Source organism: Gekko japonicus, unplaced genomic scaffold (genome assembly GCF_001447785.1).
Source record: "Gekko japonicus isolate JY-2015 unplaced genomic scaffold, Gekko_japonicus_V1.1 scaffold248, whole genome shotgun sequence".
Taxonomy (NCBI): Eukaryota; Metazoa; Chordata; class Lepidosauria; order Squamata; family Gekkonidae; genus Gekko; species Gekko japonicus.
This window is the reverse complement of record NW_015169782.1, coordinates 503252-524534: the sequence shown is the minus strand read 5'-3', so window position 1 is coordinate 524534 and position 21283 is coordinate 503252. Positions and strand designations below refer to the sequence as shown.

The 21283-nt window shown below is 49.0% G+C and overlaps 1 protein-coding gene and 1 non-coding gene across 2 annotated transcripts in view; both read left to right on the top strand.

The window, feature by feature from the left end:
• The first annotated feature begins 6558 nt into the window (after positions 1 to 6558).
• KCNK4 (potassium channel, two pore domain subfamily K, member 4) overlaps positions 6559 to 21283 on the top strand; it is a 21488-nt gene continuing 6763 nt past the window's right edge. Inside the window, exons 1-5 of the mRNA XM_015416806.1 lie at positions 6559 to 6771; positions 11652 to 11772; positions 12880 to 13040; positions 14798 to 14984; positions 17441 to 17580. Of these exons, the coding sequence (XP_015272292.1) occupies positions 6559 to 6771; positions 11652 to 11772; positions 12880 to 13040; positions 14798 to 14984; positions 17441 to 17580 (822 nt within the window). The remainder of the gene's footprint in view (positions 6772 to 11651; positions 11773 to 12879; positions 13041 to 14797; positions 14985 to 17440; positions 17581 to 21283) is intronic.
• On the top strand, positions 15531 to 15602 carry TRNAA-GGC. The gene has a single exon. It is a non-coding gene; the product is annotated as a tRNA-Ala (tRNA).

The following is a 21283-nucleotide window of genomic DNA, read 5'->3' as shown; positions in this document are numbered from 1 at the left end:
GTGTGTGTGTGTGTGTGTGTGTACACGAGTTGTCTGTGAAACACCAGGTGAGGAGAGACACGCCAGGGAGAGAGTGACAGAGGAAGGCAGATAGGGTGGGACAGCAGAGGTGTGCGCTGGAACCTGGCTAGCAGGATGGCCGTGGGGAAAATTGGGGGGTGGGGAGAATTTGTTGTGTGTATGTTTGTAAAACACAGGGTGCACAGGCAGCAGGAGGGAGCATATGTGTGTGTTTGGGGGTTGCTTTTGTGTGTGTTTGTCACACATGCAAGAGAGAGGGTGTCACACCAGAGCAGTGGAAGTGTGTGTGTGAGAGAGAGTAGACACTTTGTGCACAAGTGTTGTTTTTTTTAAAGACAGTGTATGGGTGACACCAGAGGTTTGTGGATGTATATATCTGAGAGTGAGAAAGACCCAAGTTCTGTTTGGCAGAAAGATGGGACACAAGGGTGGAAGAAACTGTTGTGTGTGTGTGAGAGAGAGAGAGAGAGGAAAAAAAAATGAAGAGGGTGTTTATGTGTATGTGTGTATGCGCATGTGACTTGGAAGGCTGAGATGGTAAGAGGGTAAGACACAAACCAGACACCCACACGTGTGGAAGAGAAGCTGAGCCCAGATGGCATGGGTACCTCCACCCGTGTGATGGGCAAAAAGAATGCACACAGCACATAGCTTGTCTGCATCTCCTTATGTGTATGCAGTCAACAGCACTGCATGAAACATGGTGCATGTGTGAGCGTGTACCCCTTACAAGGATAATCCTGAATTACACCAAGTTTGAGCACATGTAGCAAGCTTTCATGTTGCACAGAAAGCTTCTTCAGGTCAGAATGGAATGGGGGCCGATCTCCAGGTCTGAGGAGAAAGCACGAGCCACACATCCTTCATCCTTTCCATGTTTCAAAAAATCTCCTTCAGATTTTTCAGACAGGCTTGTTCTGCCTGGAGAAGAATTCTGTGTGATACAGAAACCTGCTGCCTTGGTACCAATGTTTTCAGATGCTGTTATTTTGCTTGGGTGATGCCCCACATTTGAACCCCCTCTAGTGCCACCTGCTGGCCGCCTAACTATTGACTGGCATGCTCAACATTTACACCCCTGTAACCCTTCCGTAGTTGAAATGTCTGTCCCCCTCCCTCCCATTTTCGGAGAGGGTAGGTCTGGGAAATACAGAAGTGCCTGAGAAGAAAGACTGGTGTCCCCGGAGAGCCAGGTAAGAAGTTTGCCAACTCCTGTGGTTGGTTGTCTGTGCCTGGGGAGGGAGAGCAGCTTTTAATTGAATCGTCTCCAGTTAATTGGAGCCATCCTTGGTTCTTTGGGGTTGGCAGGGGGCCCGCTCTACCGCAGGCATCTCCCCCCCCCACACACACACACAGCGCAGTGCTGGGAAGGGCTGGCAGCGTCCATATCACTCTTCCCCCCACCCCAAAGTGCTCCAGTTCTTTGCTATAAAAGGATCCATTTGTGTGTAGCAAACGTATCAGGTCTGCAAAGAGCCACAGCCTTGCAGGTGAGTGTGGAATAGAGAGTATGGGGTAACTGGAAGCTTCCTCCCCCCCCCATATCCTCCTGAATCCCCCCACCACATCCTGAGAGAGTGAAGTTCTGGGTAAAGGTTGGAGGGGGTTCTTTGAGAGGGTGGGAGTGAGAGGAACCAGTTTCTAACCCCATTGGTGCCACGGTTTGGGGGACAGGAGAAGGGGCACCCCAGAGCGAGCCGTGTTCTCGAATAGGTGGGTGCCAGACCTACTGCTGTGACAGTCCTGTGGTAAAAGATTATATCTTACGTGTGTGTGACTTCTCAAGTCTGTATACTTTTTCATGTCTCAAATTTTTCTTTACAAGTGACATGTGAATAAGGGACATAGAGGGATGTGCATGTTGACAAATGCTTTTAATTAAATGTAAAACAGCAGAATAACCTTTCCAGCTGGGTGAAAATTGCAGTTGGGTCTCTTCCTCGTGTGTTGTTTCCTCCTGTGCAAGTCCCCGCCCCCTCCTCATCCCAGTAATATACCTTGTTCACAGGGGAGGGAGAGAAGCCTGTCCTCCACCCACCCACCCACCCTTCCATCTTCTTAAACCTTCTTCAAATATCTGAGCCCTTTTGCTGCACAACTTCATCCTCTCTGGGATGGAGAAGACTTGGCTGGCGGGGGGTGGGGGGGTTGAGTCCTTTCCATCCCCAAGTAAAGGAGGAACTTAACCTATAGCATAGGTTAAGAAGTGGAGAAGAGAGAGCAAAACAAATGGCTATCATAGGAAGATGTGATGGGAAAAGAGGGGCTATGTACCTAATTCTGCCACCGGTCAAAAGTGTTACTGGGGAAAATTAGTATTCGGTGGGATTGGCTTGTAGTTGATTCAGAAAGTGAGTGAGTGGTCAGCTTGTCTCCTTTTTCACCCAGCATAGGTTATGGATCCAAATCAAAGGGAGGGATATGGGGAGAGGGTAAGAGAGCAAGGGTGGCCAAACATGTTTAGCGTAAGAGCCACATAGAATAAACGTCAGATGTTTTGAGAGCCGCAAGACAAGAACAAATATCACACACATTTTTATCGGAAAATATGCAGATTTGCTTTTATTAATTAATTAATCATTAATCTCATTTGTACCCTGCCCTCCCTGAAAATTGATAACTTTAGATGGGGAGGGAGAGAGAGAGAGAGAAAGAAAGATGGAAAGAAAGTGGAAAGAAAGCAAATAGATGGGAGAGGGAGGGAGAGGTGGAAAGAAAGCAACTTTAATGTCGAATGCGTCCTCCAAGCGTCCTCCCACACTGGCTAGCTTGGCTTGGAGAAGGGGTTTAGAGAGACAAATGCTTTCTCCAAGCCAGCTGGTGGGGGGGGGCTGGGGGGGCTTTGAGAATGCATTTAAAGTTCAAGTTGCTGTCTTTCTCTGCACTGCCTGGGGAAGGGAAGACCGATTGGGGAGGCATACCTCCCCTTTGCTTCCCCAGCCACTGTAGCGGGAGTCGCATGTGGCTCCCGAGCCACAGTTTGGTCACCACTGTATTAGAGACTTCAGCCCTGAAACCTTGACAAGCCCCTCTGAATTGGAGAAAGATTCCACCACTCGGGTTTGTTTGTTTGGGGCTTTGGGAAATTGTCTGCTCTAGTGAAAAGGACAAGAACACTCTGTGGTGCTCACTCATCCTTGAAGTCTCTCTGTTTAATTTCAGCGGGGGAAAGACTCAATATTGACGCAAATGTTCACTATAACCAATATTTAAACCCACTTGGTTGATTTGGAAAATTCGGAAACATCAAGTTGGCGCAAATCTAACAGGACGATGGGGCTGTGGGAGAGATTAGTTGGGGGCGGGGTTTACAAATGGGTTGTTTTTTTTATGGAGGTGGGAATAGTGTTTGCCCCTAATAAGACTACTGCTGGATCAGACCAATGGTCCATCTAGTCCAGCATCCTGTTTCTGCCAGTGAGACGCCCCTGGGAAGCCCACTGCCAGCCATGAAAAGGATTCATCGTGTACTCTCCCCCCCCCACTGTCTGGCTGGAGGACATGTTTTACCATTTTTAGGCTAGCCATGAATGTGTCTGATCCTGGACTGGAGAGGCAGAAAGCAAAGAACTCCTAAGAACTGGCCTGCTGAATTAGACCAAGCTAGTGGAGGTGATGGTATTCCAGCTGAGCTATTCAAAGTCTTAGAAGATGATGCTGTTAAAGTTCTGCACTCCATTTGCCAGCAAATTTGGAAAACGCAACAGTGGCCACAGGATTGGAAAAGATCAGTATACATTCCAATCCCAAAGAAGGGCAATGCCAAGGAATGTTCAAACTATCGCACAATTGCACTCATATCACACGCTAGCAAGGTCATGCTCAAGATCCTACAAGCTAGGCTTCAACAGTACGCGGATAGAGAACTATCAGAAGTACAAGCTGGGTTCCGAAGAGGTAGAGGAACTAGAGATCAAATTGCCAACATTCGCTGGATTTTGGAGAAAGCAAGAGAGTACCAGAAAAATATCTACTTCTGCTTCATTGACTATGCTAAAGCCTTTGACTGTGTGGATCACAACAAACTATGGCAGGTCCTTAAAGAGATGGGAGTACCAGACCACCTCACATGTCTCTTGAGAAACCTGTATAAGGGCCAAGAAGCGACAGTTAGAACCGGATATGGAACAACTGATTGGTTCAGCATAGGAAAAGGAGTACGACAAGGATGTATATTGTCACCTTGCTTATTTAATATATATGCAGAGTACATCATGCGAAATGCTGGCCTGGATGAATCACAAGCGGGAATTAAGATTGCTGGGGAAAAGATCAACAACCTCAGATATGCAGACGATACCACTCTAATGGCAGAAAGTGAAGAGGACCTAAAGAGCCTCTTGCTCAGGGTAAAAGAGGAGAGCGCAAAAGTGGGCTTGAAGCTCAACATCAAAAAAACTAAGATCATGGCATCCGGCCCCATCACTCCTTGGCAAATAGAAGGGGAAGCTGTGGAAGTAGTGACAGACTTCACGTTCCTGGGATCCCAGATCACCGCAGACTGTGACTGCAGCCATGAAATTAAAAGACGCCTGCTCCTTGGGAGGAAAGCGATGGCGAACCTAAACAGCATGATAAAAAGTAGAGACATCACCCTGCCAACAAAAGTCTGCATGGTCCAAGCAATGGTATTCCCAGTAGTCATGTATGGCTGCGAGAGTTGGACTATAAGGAAGGCCGAGCGCCGAAGAATAGATTCTTTTGAACTATGGTGCTGGAGAAGACTCTTGAGAGTTCCTTGGACTGCAAGGAGATCAAATCAGTCAATCCTCAAAGAAATCAACCCTGACTGTTCCCTGGAAGGCCAGATAATGAAACTGAAGCTCAAATACTTTGGCCACCAAATGAGAAGGGAGCACTCACTGGAGAAGACCCTGATGCTTGGAAAGATTGAAGGTCAAAGAAGACGGGGACGGCAAAGGATGAGATGGTTAGACAGTGTCATCGATGCAACGAACATGAAGTTGAGCCAACTTCAGAGGACGGCGGAAGACCGGAAGGCCTGGCGAGAGTTCGTCCATGGGGTCGCGAAGAGTCGGACTCGACTGTGCGACTGAACAACAACAACATATCCAGTCTAGCATCCTGGTTCCAACAGTGACAAGCCAAATACCTCTAGGACAGGGGTGACCAAACTGTGGCTCGAGAGCCACATGCGGCTCTTTCACACAGAATGTGCGGCTTCTGGCAGGGAGGCTGGGGGAAAGCTAAATGTCATTAGCAAACAAATATCATTGGACAAATAAATATTATTATCAATATCTGCTTTTACTGCTTTTGTTATTGTTTCTGGCAGTCTCGTTTAATGTTAACATAAGAACATAAGAGACGCCAATGTTGGATCAAGCCAAAGGCCCATCCAGTCCAACACTCTGTGTCACACAGTGGCCAGAAATACCAGTGCCATCAGGAGGTCCACCAGTGGGGCCAGGACATTAGAAGCCCTCCCACTGTTGACCCCCCCCCCGAAGCACCAAGATGACAGAGCATCACTTGCCCCAGAGTCCCTATCTATACCTTGTGGCTAATAGCCACTGATGGACCTCTGCTCCATATGCTTATCTAATTCCCTTTTGAAGCCGTCCATGCTTGTATCCTGTGGCAGTGAATTCCATGTGTGAATCACTCTTTGGGTGAAGAAGTACTTCCTTTTATCCGTTCTAATCCGTTCGAATAAAAAGCAAATCTGCATATTTCCCAGTAAAAACTGGGACCTTTGTTCATGTCTTGTGGCTCTCAAACATCTGACGTTTATTCTATTCGGCTCTTATGTTAAGCGAGTTCGGCCACCCCTGCTCTAGGAAGTCCACAAATGGAGCATGATCGCCACATCCCTTCTATGCATGTCTGTTCTTCACCATCTGACACTGAGAGAGAGTCTGTCTTTTTGGAGGAGATAGACGCATCCTTCTCAGATTAGTCCGCAGTCTCTTTTCAAAGCCTTCTATAAGTATGCGGCTGGGGCACAATGAGTTCCGCAAACTAACAATGTGGCATGAAAAACTACTTTCTTCTGTGTGCGCTGAAGCAAATGGCCATTGTCGTGCCTTAGTGGCAGTCAGTTCCGTGAGCCAACTGTGCAAAGTGTGAAGAAGTACTTCCTTTTGTCCACTGGGACGACCCTTTGGGTTGGATCCAGACAACTTTTCTGCTGGTGTAAAAGCAAGGAGGGATCGCCTTTGACCAACCAAAACAGATGTGTTGGGAATCATGGGAACTATAGTACAAGGGGCCATGTGCAACAGGGGCCGTAGTGGGGAGGGGAACTGGGTGAGATTGGGTGAAAAAGCTGGGTGGATCTAAGACCATGTTTCCCTCTCTGTTAGCCCCAGCCACAGGGATGGGGAATGGGGAAATTGACGGCACATCTGAGTGCACTTACAACACCTACTCTCTGTACCCTCCACAGTGAGCTACCCCCCACCGCCTCTGCCCCCCGCCATTTGCCCTCCCGACCACCATGGCTCCATGCTCGTCGTCTGCTACCCATCCAAGGAATCGATCCTGAGCCTGACCCCGCGAGGAAGCAGCGCTGTGATGCGCCTCACCACCGTCTTTGCACTTTTCACCGTGGTCCTGGTTTACCTCGTCACCGGGGCCTTCATCTTCCGCCAGCTAGAGCAGCCCAATGAGGTCTACCAACAGGTGAAGCTCAATGCCTACCGGGAGGAGTTCTTGAAAGTGCACCGGGAACAGTTCTTGAAGCAGCACCAGTGCGTGAGCCCCGACAAACTGGCTGACCTCATTCAGGTGAGAGGGAAGTAGCCGTAGGGGCTGGATGGAAAGGCCGAGGATAAGATGGGGACGTGGGGGCACGGGTAAGAAGACTGAGCAGGCAACCAGGTACAGGCAGGGCTATTTTGGGGCAGGAACGCACAGGAACAGAGTTCCGGCTGGCTCCCAAGTTGGCCACGCCCAGCAGGAACTCATTAGCATAATAGGCCACACCCAATAGCAGAACCTCATTAGGATTGGCTACATTAGGGGTGTGTGGCCTAACATGCAAAGGAGTTTAAAAAGCCCTGGGTTTTGACAACAAACAAGGTAAACAGAATAAGAAGGGAAAGGTGGGTGTGTCTGGATGACCACACTTCTGGTAACATGGGGGTGTGGCCTAATGAGCGGTGCTGTCAGGGTGTGGCCTAATATGCTAATTAGTTCTTGCTGTTGGGTGTGACCTATTATGCTAATGAGTTCCTGCTGGGCTTTTTCTACAAAAAGAGTCCTGGGTAAGGTGGGGGGGAAATCAAATTGGGTAGGAGAGGGATAGGAGATGGAATCGTGATGCGCACAACCAGGATAAAACTCCCTGCTCCAAAAGGTGTGATGCCTTAAGGCGGGTGGGTTAAGACAGATTCATGGAGGTTAGATCCATCAGTGCACAACAGCCTGAACAGAGCCTCCATGTCCAGAGGCAGTATATCTGTGAATGCCAGTTGCTGAAGGAACAATGAGAAGAGGCTTTAGGCTCTGCATCTGGCTTGTAGGCCTAGTTAGGAGTCCAAACAATGAATAAAACAAACAAGGTCTGTTGGTGGAGATGTGTGGAACTACTTCCCAGTTATCACCTGGCCCGGAAATTGCTACGCCCCCTTGTTTCCCCCTACTCACACATATCTTTTTTCACTCTGAGAGGGAAAGGAGAAATGATTTATAGTTGCCTAGCAGCTTGGTGTAGTGGTTAAGAGCGGCAGCCTCTAATCGGAAGAACTGGGTTTGATTCCGCACTCCTCCACATGCAGCCAGCTGGGCGACCTTGGGTCAGTCACAACTCTCTCAGAGCTCTCTCAGCCCCACCTCCCTCACAGGGTGTCTGTTGTGGGGAGAGGAAGGGAAGGTGATTGTAAGCTGCTTTGAGACTCCTTCAGGTAGTGAAGGGGGGGTATAAAACCAACTCCTTTTCCTCCTCTCTAGATGTGAGTGCCTCCCCTCCAAATTTTGACAGATGAAAATTGGGGTATGGCTCTAAGCCCCAAATTCTTTTTTTTTAAGCTTACCCCCCAAGGGGGGGATTTTTTTATTTGCATTTCTATAAAACCACAACAGAAATTGGGGAGGGAAAATCTACAATCTATAGGAAAAAGTAAAGAAAACCTAACTAAAAACCCAAGAATGGAGGTTATACAATGCTTAAAACATAGTTCTTACTCTTATACATTTGCTTTCAAACATGAAGAGTGCCCGCCAATTATCGCTTCCGCCCCAAATTCTCATATTAAGGATCGCTGCTTGAGCTCCCACTCGCACACACACAATTATCCATTTCTGAAACCTTCCTTTTGCCTTCTGGATTCATTTTCTCTGTAACTGCCTCCCTTTCGCCTATTTAGACTCGTAGGGTGGCATTATTCTTTGGAGTTATAAATATACCTGTCCTAAAAGATTACCAAGCATTCAAAATGTATCTCTGAAGTGGCAGTGTATTGAAGCCGCAAGCTGTGCACGGTGGGAAACTTCAGAACTCACGCACAATGCAATGACACAAGAGATGAGGATGATGCATACGATCCCTGCTCCGAGGTTTCACGTTGGGGGATCCTGAATTTGGAGCATTAACCCTGCAGGGTAACTCCAGCAGCTCACACAAACAACAGTGGAACCAGGGCATCTTGCCCCCAAACAAAAGTCAGGAATGTGATTGATCAGGAACAGGGGCCAAGAAAGAGGAATTATCCCTGGTCATTTGGGGGAGTTGGAGGAGGTAAACAAGGCTGACTACACAATACACTGAAGACCGTTTCCAAGGGTAGCCAGCCATGTCAGTCTGCAGCAGAAGAGGGAGATCTGAGTCGAGTAACACTTTAGAGACCAACAAGCAGGGCTGTTTTTGGGCAGGAATGCACAGGAACGGAGTTCCGGCTGGCTCCTGAGATGGCCACACCCAGCAGGAGCTCATTAGCATAATAGGCCACACCCAACACCAGAAACTCATTCGGATTGGCCACATTAGGGGTGTGTGGCCTAACATGCAAAGGAGTTCCTGCTACAAAAAAAGCCCTGGGTTTTGACAACAAACAAGGTAAACAGAATAAGGAGCAAAAGGTGGGTGTGGCTGGATGACCACACTTCTGGTAACATGGGGTTGTGGCCTAATATGCTAATGAGCTGTGCTATCAGGGGTGTGGCCTAATATGCTGATGAGTTTCTGCCATTGGGTGTGACCTATTATGCTAATGAGTTCCTGCTGGGCTTTTTCTACAAAAAAAACCCCCTGCCAACAAGATTTTGGGGGTATAAGGTTTGGATAGGGTTGCCACTAGCTCTGGGTTGGGAAACACCTGGAGATTTTGGGGGTGGACTCCGGGGAAGGACCTCAGCAGGATAGAATGCCAGGGAGTCCACCCTCCAACGCAGCCCTTTTCTCCAGGGGAACTGATCTTGGTCGCCTGGAGATCAGTTGTAATAGCAGGAGATCTCCAGGTGCCACCTGGAGGTGGGCAACTAGCTTTGGAGATTCAAAGCTCTCTTGAGGACCTTCACTCTCCAAAGCTTATAACCCAAAACTCTTGTTGGTCTCTAAAGTGCTACTGGACTTGAATTTAGCTATTTGTACAAAACGCTGACTATGCTACATTAGCTACCAAATGAAAAGGGGCCATGGCTGAGTGGCAGAGCATCTGATTTGCATGTGGAAGGTCCCGGGTTCGATCCCTGGCATCTCCAACTAGAATGGACAAAAGGAAATACTTCTTTACACAGAGAGGGATAAAAAATGTGGAATTAGCTGCCCGAGTCAAAGTCAAATACCTTTTATTGGCATACAATATTAAAAGTAAACATTTCCCAGTATTAATACAATCCAGTAGAGATTATAAATAGATAATCATGGTAAACCATTCCAAGGATATGTCAGGGCTATAACATACCTCAAGTTGTCACAAGATAGATTTGACCATACAGAAGATAGCTGAGTCATACAATAAACTGAAATCTAAACTTTTAAACTTAAGTTTTTAAAATTATAAATTAAGAATCATTAATATGCTCAGAGTCATTCTTCCGTTTTATAAAACCATGAAGAAACTTAGCGGTCAGTTCAATGATCTCCGTGTCTCGTGAAGCAAGGAGATAATGTACCTTGTTTCTATCCGGTTGGCCTACTACCAACCTAAGGGGGGCTTCTATAAATTCCACTCGAATGTCATTTAACAATTTACAGTGTAAGAGTACGTGCTCAACCGTTTCTATTTCTCTTCTATTACGTCCACATAACCTGACTGAATAAGGAATTTTCTTATATCTCCCCTCAAGAATAGCAGAGGGGAGAACGTTAAAACGGGCCAACAAATAAGCTCTACACATTTGCGGTGAGAAAAAGTAATATGGTAAAACACCAGAAAGGGGATAGGCCCATCTTACTGAGGAGCACCTTCTGGAGGCAACGGCTCTGAGCTCTTGCAGCTCTATATCAATAAGCCTCTGCTTAAGCAAGGTAAGGACCTCAAACTCTGGCCGGGTGACATGTGGAATTGGCTGCCAGAGGATGTAGTGATGGCCACAGGAATAAACGGCTTTAAAAGGGGATAGATTCATGGAGGAGAAGGCTGTCAATGGCAACTAGCCATGGTGACTGAGGGGAACCTCCCCATTCAGAGCCTCTGAATCCCAGAGTGAGGAGGCAACATGGGGGGAAGGCCTTGGCCTCTATGCCCTGTGGCTGGACCTCCAGAAGAACTGGTTGGCCACTGTGTGAGACGGGATGGTGGACTAGATGGACCCTCACTGGTCTGATCCAGCAGGGCTTTCCTTATGCTCTTAATGGTCAAGCAGGCGGTGATGTGAAAGACCTCCACCTGAAAGCACGACCTCAGCCAACAGGGGGGGCGGGTTCCCCAGGCTCAATGGAGCAGTGGAAGCTAAAATTGGGGTGGGAATCAGCATCATGTGATGCCATGATGTCACTTCCTTATATGCAGGGGTCATTTCGTAGAAAAAGAGGTGCAGGAACTCATTAGCATAACTCATTACCATAACTTATTTGCATATGCCACACCCCCTGACATCACCAGAAGTGTGTCAGAAGGCAACACCCACCACTCAGGCTCCATTGGACTCTTTTGGATTGCTAGCTATTGGGGGAGGGGGAACGTGCAGATCTGTCCTCGCAGAGGAGGGAGAGCTTGTACCTGAATAAACCTTGGTCTTTAAGGTGCCACTGGACTGTTTTGGACCGGGGGGGGGGGCTCTGCAACTTACCTGGCTGCTTCTTGCTCTGACTGAGGGCTGCTGGGAGCAGGGGGTGGGGCTTATTGCATGTGCCTGCCCCCTGGGCTCTATACTGCCGGAGCTCCGCTCCTGCGCGCTCCGGCAGGAAATGACCCCTGCTGATATGTATCCGGAAGTGGTTATATGGGCATCATGCAACAGTGATTTCTGTATTCCCTGCCCCCCATGGGTTGCCAGCTCCAGCCTGGAATATTTCTGGAGATTAGGGGGTGGAGCCAGGGGCAGGTGAACTTTGGGGAGTATGATTCTATAGAGTCAACCGGCTGCTATAATCCCAAATAGTTAGGATTGGTCTGAAATTTAATGAAGGGGGAGTGAGCACTGGGAAAGGAAGTTGGGTCTTTTGTTTGGGGTGCCGATCCTCTAAATGTTGGCGCTACTCTCTCCTCTGCCCTTCCTCCTAGCAAGTAAGCGAGGCCATATTAGCCGGCGTGGATCTTTCCAACAACAGCACCAACACGACCAGCTCGAACTGGGACATGGGCAGCGCCTTCTTCTTTGCTGGAACCGTCATCACCACCATAGGTATCGGGATCGGGAGGGAAGTGAGGGGGAGAAGCCGTTGGGGCAGGAAAGGTGCTTGTCTGTGGTTCCAAAATTTAGGATTTTGCAATTCAGGAGCCAACTGGCCACCGCCCAGGGAGTGCTGGGGATGAGAACGATGGATTTTACAGCCCAGGATAGGGAAAACGATCTAGTTAAGTCTTGCTCATGCCTGCAAGATTGGGAACTACAAGCAGGTAGGGGTTTGCAGTACAAAGAAGCTAGAAGAAATAGAACTACTGCAGCAACTTACCCTCCCTCTTCTCCTGCCTCCTCCTGGCCACCGGAAATGCAATCAGACGCCCACCCTTTCCCCGCGGCTTCCGGAAACTAGTACCTCAGAGGTACTAGTTTTTTACCCTGCATCTTCGGCGGGAAGCCTCAGGTTCGCCACGGGAGCTCTACGCTTCCCAGATGTGGCGCTGTGATCACGCCCGGAAAATCCGCCTATCTTCCATCTCTGTAGCGTGGCTAATGCTCCGTGTGACCACAGCCTTACATACTCAAGGAAATGCTGATCACCACTTTGGGGTCATGAAGTAATTTTTCTCCAGGCCAGTTGTGCTGGAGATTTGTCATCTTCTGGGCATGGGACAGGGGTCACTGGGGGTGTGTGGAGGGGGAGGTATTTGTGAATTTCCTGCATTGTGCAGGGGGTTGGACTAGATGACCTTGGAGGTCCCTTCCAACTCTTATGATTCTATGAAACCAGAGGATGGCCCTGAGAGGGTATACCCTCCAGATCAGTGGTTCTTGAACTTGGACTATTTTCCCTCTGTCTTCTGAGTTTTTGCAAGAGATTGCCCTAATATTTTCCAATTCAGTCTTGTAACCCCTAGGACTAGAAACTTTTCCCCCCAAAGTAGTGAGAGATTTGCAGGATGCTAAGTTTAGTACCCAATATATTCCCTGCACTTAAACAGTACTGTCACAGAACATGCACACTCACCCTTCTTCTACTGTGAAGCCCATCTGCTCCTGATTCAACAGACCTTTGTGTTCCAAAAGGGTGCTTAGCCAGGAAATGGGGTGAAACCTGTCCAATTACGGTAGCTCTGCCTCTTGCTCTGGGCTCTCTCCACCCTATAGGTTTTGGGAACAACTCACCCCAAACTGACGCTGGCCGGCTCTTCTGCATCTTCTATGCCTTGGTGGGGATTCCTCTTTTTGGGATGCTCCTGGCTGGAGTTGGGGACCATCTGGGATCATCTCTACGGAAGGGCATCGGCAAAGTGGAGGATATTTTCTTGGTGAGTTGCTCCACTTACCCTGCCTTCGCCTGGGCCCCCTTTCCACAGCTGCATTTCCAGAATCTGTGACATGCAGCCACTACCAAAACATTGGTCTTTGTGGTGTTCGTCAGCACGACACTAGGCACGCCCTCCGCTAATCAACAGTCCCAGTGTGGAAGTTACAGCTCTCATATGGACCATCCCAGAGGTCGATTCGGGGGGGATCGCGGGGGATCGCTGTTCCCCCAGGTGAGGGGCAGGGGGCGGGGCACACGGCGAAGCCCCACCCCCTGCTTCCAGCCGCCCCGCTTCCGGCCCTTATTCAGCCAGGAGGAGGCAGGAGAAGAGGGAGGGTAAGTTGCTTCCTCCCCGCCTCTCACCACCCCTGCCTGCCTGGGGCCAGGGAGGGCCTTCGCGGGGCTTCCTCACACTCCCGCCGGCCTGGCAGGTCCACTGCCGGGCCCCTGATAGGGGTTGGCAGTGGAGCCGCAAGGCCGGTGCCGGCGGCCGAGACCGTTGGGGGCGGGGGGCCTTCGCGGGGCTTCCTCGCACTCCCGCCGGCCTTGCAGGTCCACCGCCGGGCCCCTCATTACGGTGGAGCTGCAAGGCCGCCGGCGGCCGGGACCGTTGGGGGCGGGGGGGGCTTGGCAGGGCTTCTCCGCGCTCCCGCTGGCCTCGCAGCTCCACCGCCGAGCTCGACAGGGGCTCGGCGAGAGCTGAAACCAGGGCGGTCACCAGAATTGATGGGGGGAGGGAGGGAAAACAAAGTATAAATGCCAGGATTTTCTGTGTGTTTTCCGTAGCAATGTGGTCATCTGCCCCCATGCTTGGTTTATAGCTGTTTTGGTTTATGGCTGGGCTTGGTTTATAGCTGTTTTTTCTCCCTGGAATCTCTCCTTTTTACCTGACATGGATGGTTTGCTTGTTTTCCCCCACATGTGCCATCAGATAAGCTCGTCCGCTCTGAGTTGGCAATACCTTGCAGATTTTGGGGGTGGAGCCTGAGTGGTGGGTTTAGATTCAGAGGAATTAGCTGTGTTAGTCTGTTGCTGCAAAATAGTCCAAGAGTTCAAATAGCACCTTTAAGACTAACAAATAGCACCTTTAAGACTAACCTTTAAGACTAAGACTAACTGAGTGGTGGGTGTGGCCTTATGACACACTTCCGGTGATGGCAGGGGGTGTGGCATATGCTAATGAGTTATGCTAATGAGTTCCCCTAGCTCTTTTTCTACGAAACGACCCCTAGACCATCCTGCTGCAAGATGAAGAAAACCATTATCTTGGTGGTAGAAAGTGCTGTCAAGTTGCATCCGACTTGCATCCATTGGATTTTCAAGGCCAGAGATGAACAGAGGTAGTCTGCCACGGTCGCCTCTGTATAGTGACCCTTGCCGGTGTCCCATCCAAATACTAACCAGGGCTGACCGTTTCGAGATCCAACCATTTTGGAACAACATCCAACATTATTTTAGGTGGCTTTAAAAAAAAAAGATTGGATCATTTTCTGGAAAAGGAGAGGTTTAGTGGTGCTTTATTAGCTAAATGGAGCCGCCTTGTCTAGGCGCAGTATATCTGTGGATGCCAAGCGCCCAGAATGGAGGAGGGCTATTGTCACCTTGCCCAGACTTCCCAGAAATATTGAGCTGCCCACAGTTGAGTGGGATTGGACAACTCTTTGGCAGAAGTCCCATGTTCTTGTGGGAGTTGACTGCCTTCTGGGTGTGCTGTGTGCCTTTCGAGCATTGCCTTTGTTCCATTCTCTCCTTGCACAGAAATGGCAAGTCAGTCCTACCGTCGTGAGGATCCTGTCGGCGCTGCTCTTCATTCTCATTGGCTGCCTCCTCTTTGTGTCTCTGCCCACTGTTATCTTCCAGCATCTGGAGCACTGGACCCTCCTTGAGAGTGTTTACTTTGTGGTCATCACGCTGACCACCATTGGATTTGGCGATTATGTGGCAGGTGGGTGCCGTGAGAAGTAGCATGAACACATGTGAAGCTGCCTGACACTGAATCAAACGGAGCTTCCAAGTTTCTTTCTTCAATGATACAAGTTTATTTCTCCATTTCTGCAATATGAAACAATTTAATAATAATTTCATCTTTAGAGGGAATATTATTCTTCTTCCATCTTTTGGCAAATACAATTCTTGCTGCTGTTAAGATCTGCATAATTAAATATATATCTTTTTTCTTATATGTATACTAACCGATCACTTTCAAGCAAGCTCCCTGAGCGGGAACATCCGTGATTGGTCCTTATGTGAACAACCTTATTGGTTGATATTTGTACAGTGGGTGTGGCTACATTAGCGGGAATGTTTAAAAGCAGGACAGCTGCAATGTAAAAGCTGTTCTGGTTATCAGGTGTTGATCTCTGTTGGAGTTATGTTCGAGTTGAAGAATAAAGTTGTGTTCTTGCACTGCCCTACAGGGACGAAGACAGGGGAAGTGAGTGAGAAGGAAGGGCCCTAGCACAGCCCACCCCTTATTCATCCTCTTTGGGAAGGAGCTGTGGTTCAGTGGTAGAACCTCTGCTTGGCATGCAGAAGGTCCCAGGTTCAATCCCTGGCATCTCCAGTTAAAGGATTTGGTAGTAGGTGATGTGAAAGACCTCTACCTGAGAGCTTGAAGAGCTGCTGCCAGTCTGAGTAGGCATTACATTAAGTTTGTCTGTGCCTCTCTCTCCAGTTCTTCCCCCTCTCTATGGTTCCCTGCTCCTTAATGCTACAGAAACCACCGGTGGTTGGAGGAGGGAACGGCAGGTAATTTAAGCCACTGATCTAGCATTAGTAAAGGTAAAGGTTTCCCTTGCTTGAAAGCCAGTCGAATCCGACTCTAGGGATGATCATCTAGGGGTGCTCATCTCCATTTCCAAGCCAAAGAGTCCAAGGACATTTCCGTGATCATGTGCCCGGCATGACTAGACACTGAGGCACACGGAACGCTGTTACCTTCCCACCAAAGTGGTACATATTTATCTACTTGCAATTTCTTGCTTTTGAACTGCTAGGTTGGCAGGAGCTGGGAGCAGAGACGGGAGCTCACTCCGTCATGCAGCACTCGGGTCTCAAACTGCTGATCTACCAACCTTCTGGTCTGCAGTTCAGCGTCTTAACCACTTGAGCCACCGCAGGTCCCATGATTTAGCACTATAGCCCCACAAATCCTCCTGGTCTTGGGAACCAACTGATTACAGAGAACCAGTCCTGCTCCACTGCTTGCTATAAAGTTCCCAGATCTGCTTTTAGCTCCCACAGTATGGGGAACTTTGCCTCTTTGTGTCTCTTGTGTATGTGCAAAATTCTTGAATGGATTATTCTGAACCCTTAACAGGGCCCTAGATGGCTGGTTTGCATTCATTAGTCTGAATTTCTTGGGAGAAGGACAGAATAAAATTGTACTGCAGCCCTAACCTGGATAGCCCAGGCAAGCCCGATTTCATCAGATCTCGGAAGCTAAGCGGGGCTGACCCTGCCAAGTATTTGGATGGGAGACCTCCAAAAGATACCAGGGTTGGGAGGCAGAGGGAAGCTATCAAGCCGCTTCTCTGAATGTCCTCCATGCCCAGTAGGAGTCGCCAGAGGTTGCCATGACTTCTAGGCACAGACACACACACACACGCACACAAATGCAAAAATACAAAAAACAAATGCAAAAATACAAAAAAAAATGTACTAGATAGATAGACATTTAAGCTTAGAGAGGTGACTGGCCCAAGTAGGGTTTCCAGGTCCCTACGTCTGCCGGCAGGGGGACTGAGTATCCTGTCTGTGACCTTATGGCACACGGGCTATGCGCGTGTGCCGCAATTACATCACCTGGAAGTGACATCATCGCGCTAGGCACGTCGCCAAGGGGACGCTCTAGCATTTGGCCAGAAACTCTATGGTAACACAGAGTTTTTAAGCCGAGTGCTAGAACATCCCCCGGCAATGTGCCCGGTGCAATTCCAGCACTTTGGGGGCGAGGTTCCCCCCGCCAGCCAGATCTGGGCCAGTGGATCAGGGGCCCAGAAAGCGGGCAAACCCCCTCCCCCGCCGGGGGAAATGCAAGCCTAGGCCCAAGGTCACAGAGTTTCGTGGCTGTGTGGATTTCGTGTGTGTATCTCTCTGTCTTTGTTAGACACTCTAACTGCTCAACTGGGCTGGCTACTATGGGTCAGGTTTCTAGGGTTCCAGAATTACAACTCGTCTCTAGACCCCTGGAGAAAATGGCTGCTTTGGAGGGCAGACTTCATAACATCCCATCCTCACTGATCCCCCTCCCTTCCCCAAACTCCACCCTCCCCGGGATCTGCCCCCAAACCTCCAGGAATTGCCCAACCTGGAGTTGGCAGCCCTAGGTTCAAGGCAGAATTGGGGAGTTGAACGGCATCAGTCTCAGCTTTTCTGTCAACCTCTCCCCTTTCTTCCTAGGTGATACGTCGGCTGAGGAGTATCCATGGTACAAACCGTTGGTGTGGTTCTGGATCCTGCTTGGTTTGGCCTATTTTGCCTCCATACTGACCATGATTGGCAACTGGTTGAGGGTGTTGTCCCGACGCACAAGAGCTGAGGTGAGGCATGTATGAAGCCCTGTGCCTTGTGAGCCCCTTGTTTACACTCCCCTGTTATTCCTTTAGCACGTTACCCCCTCATATTATAGCAGTGTAGATGACAAACTATCTCTTGCTGGTGCTGTTATCTGTGGCATTGTGGAGAGAGCCAATGTGTGGTAACGGTTAGAGTATCTGACTACGACTGTGGAGACCTGGATCCGAATCCCCACTCAGCTGTGAAGTTCTCTAGGTGACCTTGAAAGAGGGTTGCTAGCCCCCTTATCTGGGGAGGGGTTCCCCCATTTTTGTGGGCTCCTCCCCACGGCCGGCCAGGTGGCTGGTGAGGGGAAACCCCACCCACAAATACCCACAAACACGGTGTGATGATGTCACCCAGAATTGACATCATTGCACTGCCGATGTCACACAGCAGGGCTCTAGTTTTTGGGCAAAACTCTATGGTAAAATCGGGGCTCAAACCATAGAGTTTTGCCTGAAAACCAGAGCATCGCCATGCGACATTGGCAGTGTGATGACATCACGTCTGGGTGACATCATCACACCGCGCAAGCAAAGTGCACACGGTAAAAGCTCCTGGAAAGGCCCAACAATCCCCTCACTGGCAGACAGGTAGGACCTGGGAACCCTACCTTGAAGTGGTCACCTTCTCTTAGCCTTATCTGGGTTGTTGGGAGAATAAAAAGAAGGAGGGGAATAGGATCAGAGAGGATAAAATCAGTGATTTGCCCCCCCTTCCTGTTTTAGAAGAAGAAGAAGAGATTGGATTTATACCCCACCCTTCACTTGGAGTCTCAGAGCGGCTTACAAACTCCTTTCCCTTCCCCTCCCCACAACAGACACCCTGTGAGGTGGGTGGGGCTGAGAGAACTCTGACACAAACTGCTCTTTTTCAAGGACAGCTGTGCCAGAGCTTGTGACTGACCCAAGGTCACATCAGCAGGTGCAAGTGGAGGAGTGGGGAATCAAACCCAGTTCTCCCAGATTAGAGTCCGCACACTTAACCACTATACCACTGGCCGTGGCCCATCAGAACAAAACAATTGAACTTTCATATAATACTATACTGTGTGGGTGCGTTCAGATGCGCCGTTTGATCTGTTGTTGTGACAGTTCAGCAACGGATTTTATCTGCACGATCACACAGTCAACATCTGCCTCCTGTCCCCAGCTGTTGGTTTCCGGCTCAAAACCCCTTTAACCTGGAGTATTTTGTTACCAGGTCCCAAAGTGGTGTTTTCTCAGCTCTCCCGTTTAAAGCCACAGTTTCCCTGTGTGATCGCTCCTCTGGTGTCAAGTCACTTCCGATGAAACACCCTCCCCGCTTGGAAGCCCGAGGCTTCCGCTTTTCGGCCGCCTTTTTCTTTTTGTGCGTCGGCGGTATGCGCATAAGCGGAACGCCGCTCCCGTGTTTTTAAAACCAACGGTCACTAGTTTTGAGTTCGGGATCCCAAAGTGGCCAGTTTCGGGTGAACAGTTCTGCCCAAGCGGTGAAATCACGGTGCTCTGTGGAACTGTCAAACGAAATCCGTGATTTGCCCTAGTGGCTCTGCGCATGCGTGAGGATAAAGTTTTTCAATTCCACGGATGAACACTTATGTGCATGCGCAAACTGAGAAAAAAAACCCCAAAACCCGACACACGCTCTCGTGTGATCGCGATTGTCCAGAGTAAAAATAATCGCATCAGAACCGGACCAGTTTAAACCGCTCTCAGCACGCCCTCTGAATGCACCCTGTATGTGTTATGTGCCATCCAGTACCTTTGGACTTATGGTGACCCTATGAATTAATTACCCCCAAATGTCCTGTGGTTAGCAGCCTTGCTCAGGCCTTCCAAACTGAGAGCCGTGGCTTTGTTGATTGAGACAATCCATATAATGTTGGGTCTTCTTCCTGGTTTCCTACTGCCTCCAACTTTCCCTGGCATTATGGTCTTTTCTAGCGAGTCTCGTCTTCTCACAGTGTGAGCAAAGTACAATAGCCTCAGTTCGGTCATTTTAACTTCTAGGGAGAGTTCAAACTTCATACAGAACCCATTCATTTGTCTTTTTGGCGGTTCATGGTATCCATAAAACTCTCCTCCGACACCACGTTTCAAATTTAATTCAATTAATTTATTTAACTCATTTGCACCCTGCTTTTCTCCCCAATGGGACCCAGAGCGGCTTACATTGTTCTCCTCTCCTCCACTTTATCCTCACAACTTCCCTGTGCGGTGGGTTAGGCTGAGAGAGTGTGACTGACCCAAGGTCACCCAGCGAGCTTCCATGGCATGAGTGGGGATTTGGATGACTCAAATGAGTAATACGCTACACCAGGATTTTGGTGGGTTTAAAAAAAAAAAAAAGAGGTGCTGGAACTCACAAGAGGGAAATGAAGTTTTCAGTCTGTATACCGAAAACTCATGAACTTTTAAACCTTTTAAAAAGAATTTTGTTGAAGAGGTTCCGGTACTCAGTCCCAGCACGTTCCCCCAGAAAAGAAGCCCTGCAGTACACTATGAAAATCCCTTGCAGCCAGAGAAAAATTGGTTAAGGTTTACCCAAACCACAATGTTCTGGCAGTAATAAACCCTTATCACCCTTTCCATCATATGCTGCTACTTCTTTACTCAACTATGCCACTCGTAAAATCTAATATTGCTTGGATATGACTTGAAGGGCGCCATCTGGAGGTCTTGAATTTCGGAGACTGGGTGCAAGGAAAAAGCCAAGCCTTGAGTTCTCCACAGTAGCTTAATCTGCAGGTGAAATTTTCTCCAACACTCAGACAAACGTGGGTTACCTAGCCTGGATTGCTTTGTGCTTTTCCCAGCTGCTTACTCTGAAGGTGAAGTTTTTCATGGTACAACTAGGGTTTTTTTTAACCTTATCACTTGTCTGGTGTCATGGGGTACCAACCTCAAGGTGAGGCCTGGAGACCTCCCAGGATCACCACTGATCTCCAGAGATCAGTTTCCCTGGAGGAAATAGCGTCTTCAAAGGGCAGACTGTATGGTGTACCATAGAGTCTAGGAGAAATGGAAGTCCTAGAGTCATATTCCAAGCTGAGCTCCCTCTCCTCCCTAAACTTTACGGGCCGTCCTCAGCCAACGCTTCCAAATGTCCAAGAACCCCACCCCCAGGTGGAGTTGGCAACCCTAGCAGCAGATCTAGAGTCTTTTCAAGTCAGAAGAGGAAATGCCAATTGAAGCACAGCAGTTCCTGGGGGTTCTTCGCTCTCTTCCCTAAGGCTGCTAACCTCCAGGTGAGGCCTGGAGCTCTCCCAGAATTACAACTGAACTCCAGACTATAGAGATCAGTTCACTGGGGGGAAAATGGCTGCTTTGGAGGGTGGACTCTCTGGCATTATACCTTGCTGAGGTTTCTCCCCTTCTTCAGACTCTATCATCTCCAGGCCACCCCCAAATCTCCAGGAATTTCCTAGCCTGGAGTTGCCAACCCTGTTTCCTATATATGATGATCTGCAATGAAATACTGGCTAGGACTCTTACATTCCGCTGCTCCCTTTTTGCCACTTAAAAACCAGATGGTATCAATTTTGCACATGAGCTCATTAAGGAATTGGCCTAATTGAAAGCCGTTTTTCTCTCTGACTCTGGGGTGCAGATGAAAGGCAATAAAACGGCTGCAGATGGCAGTGGGCTTTCATTAGTGGGAAAGGAAGGGGGCACTGTGGATTTCCCCAGCAGCCCTGCCCAA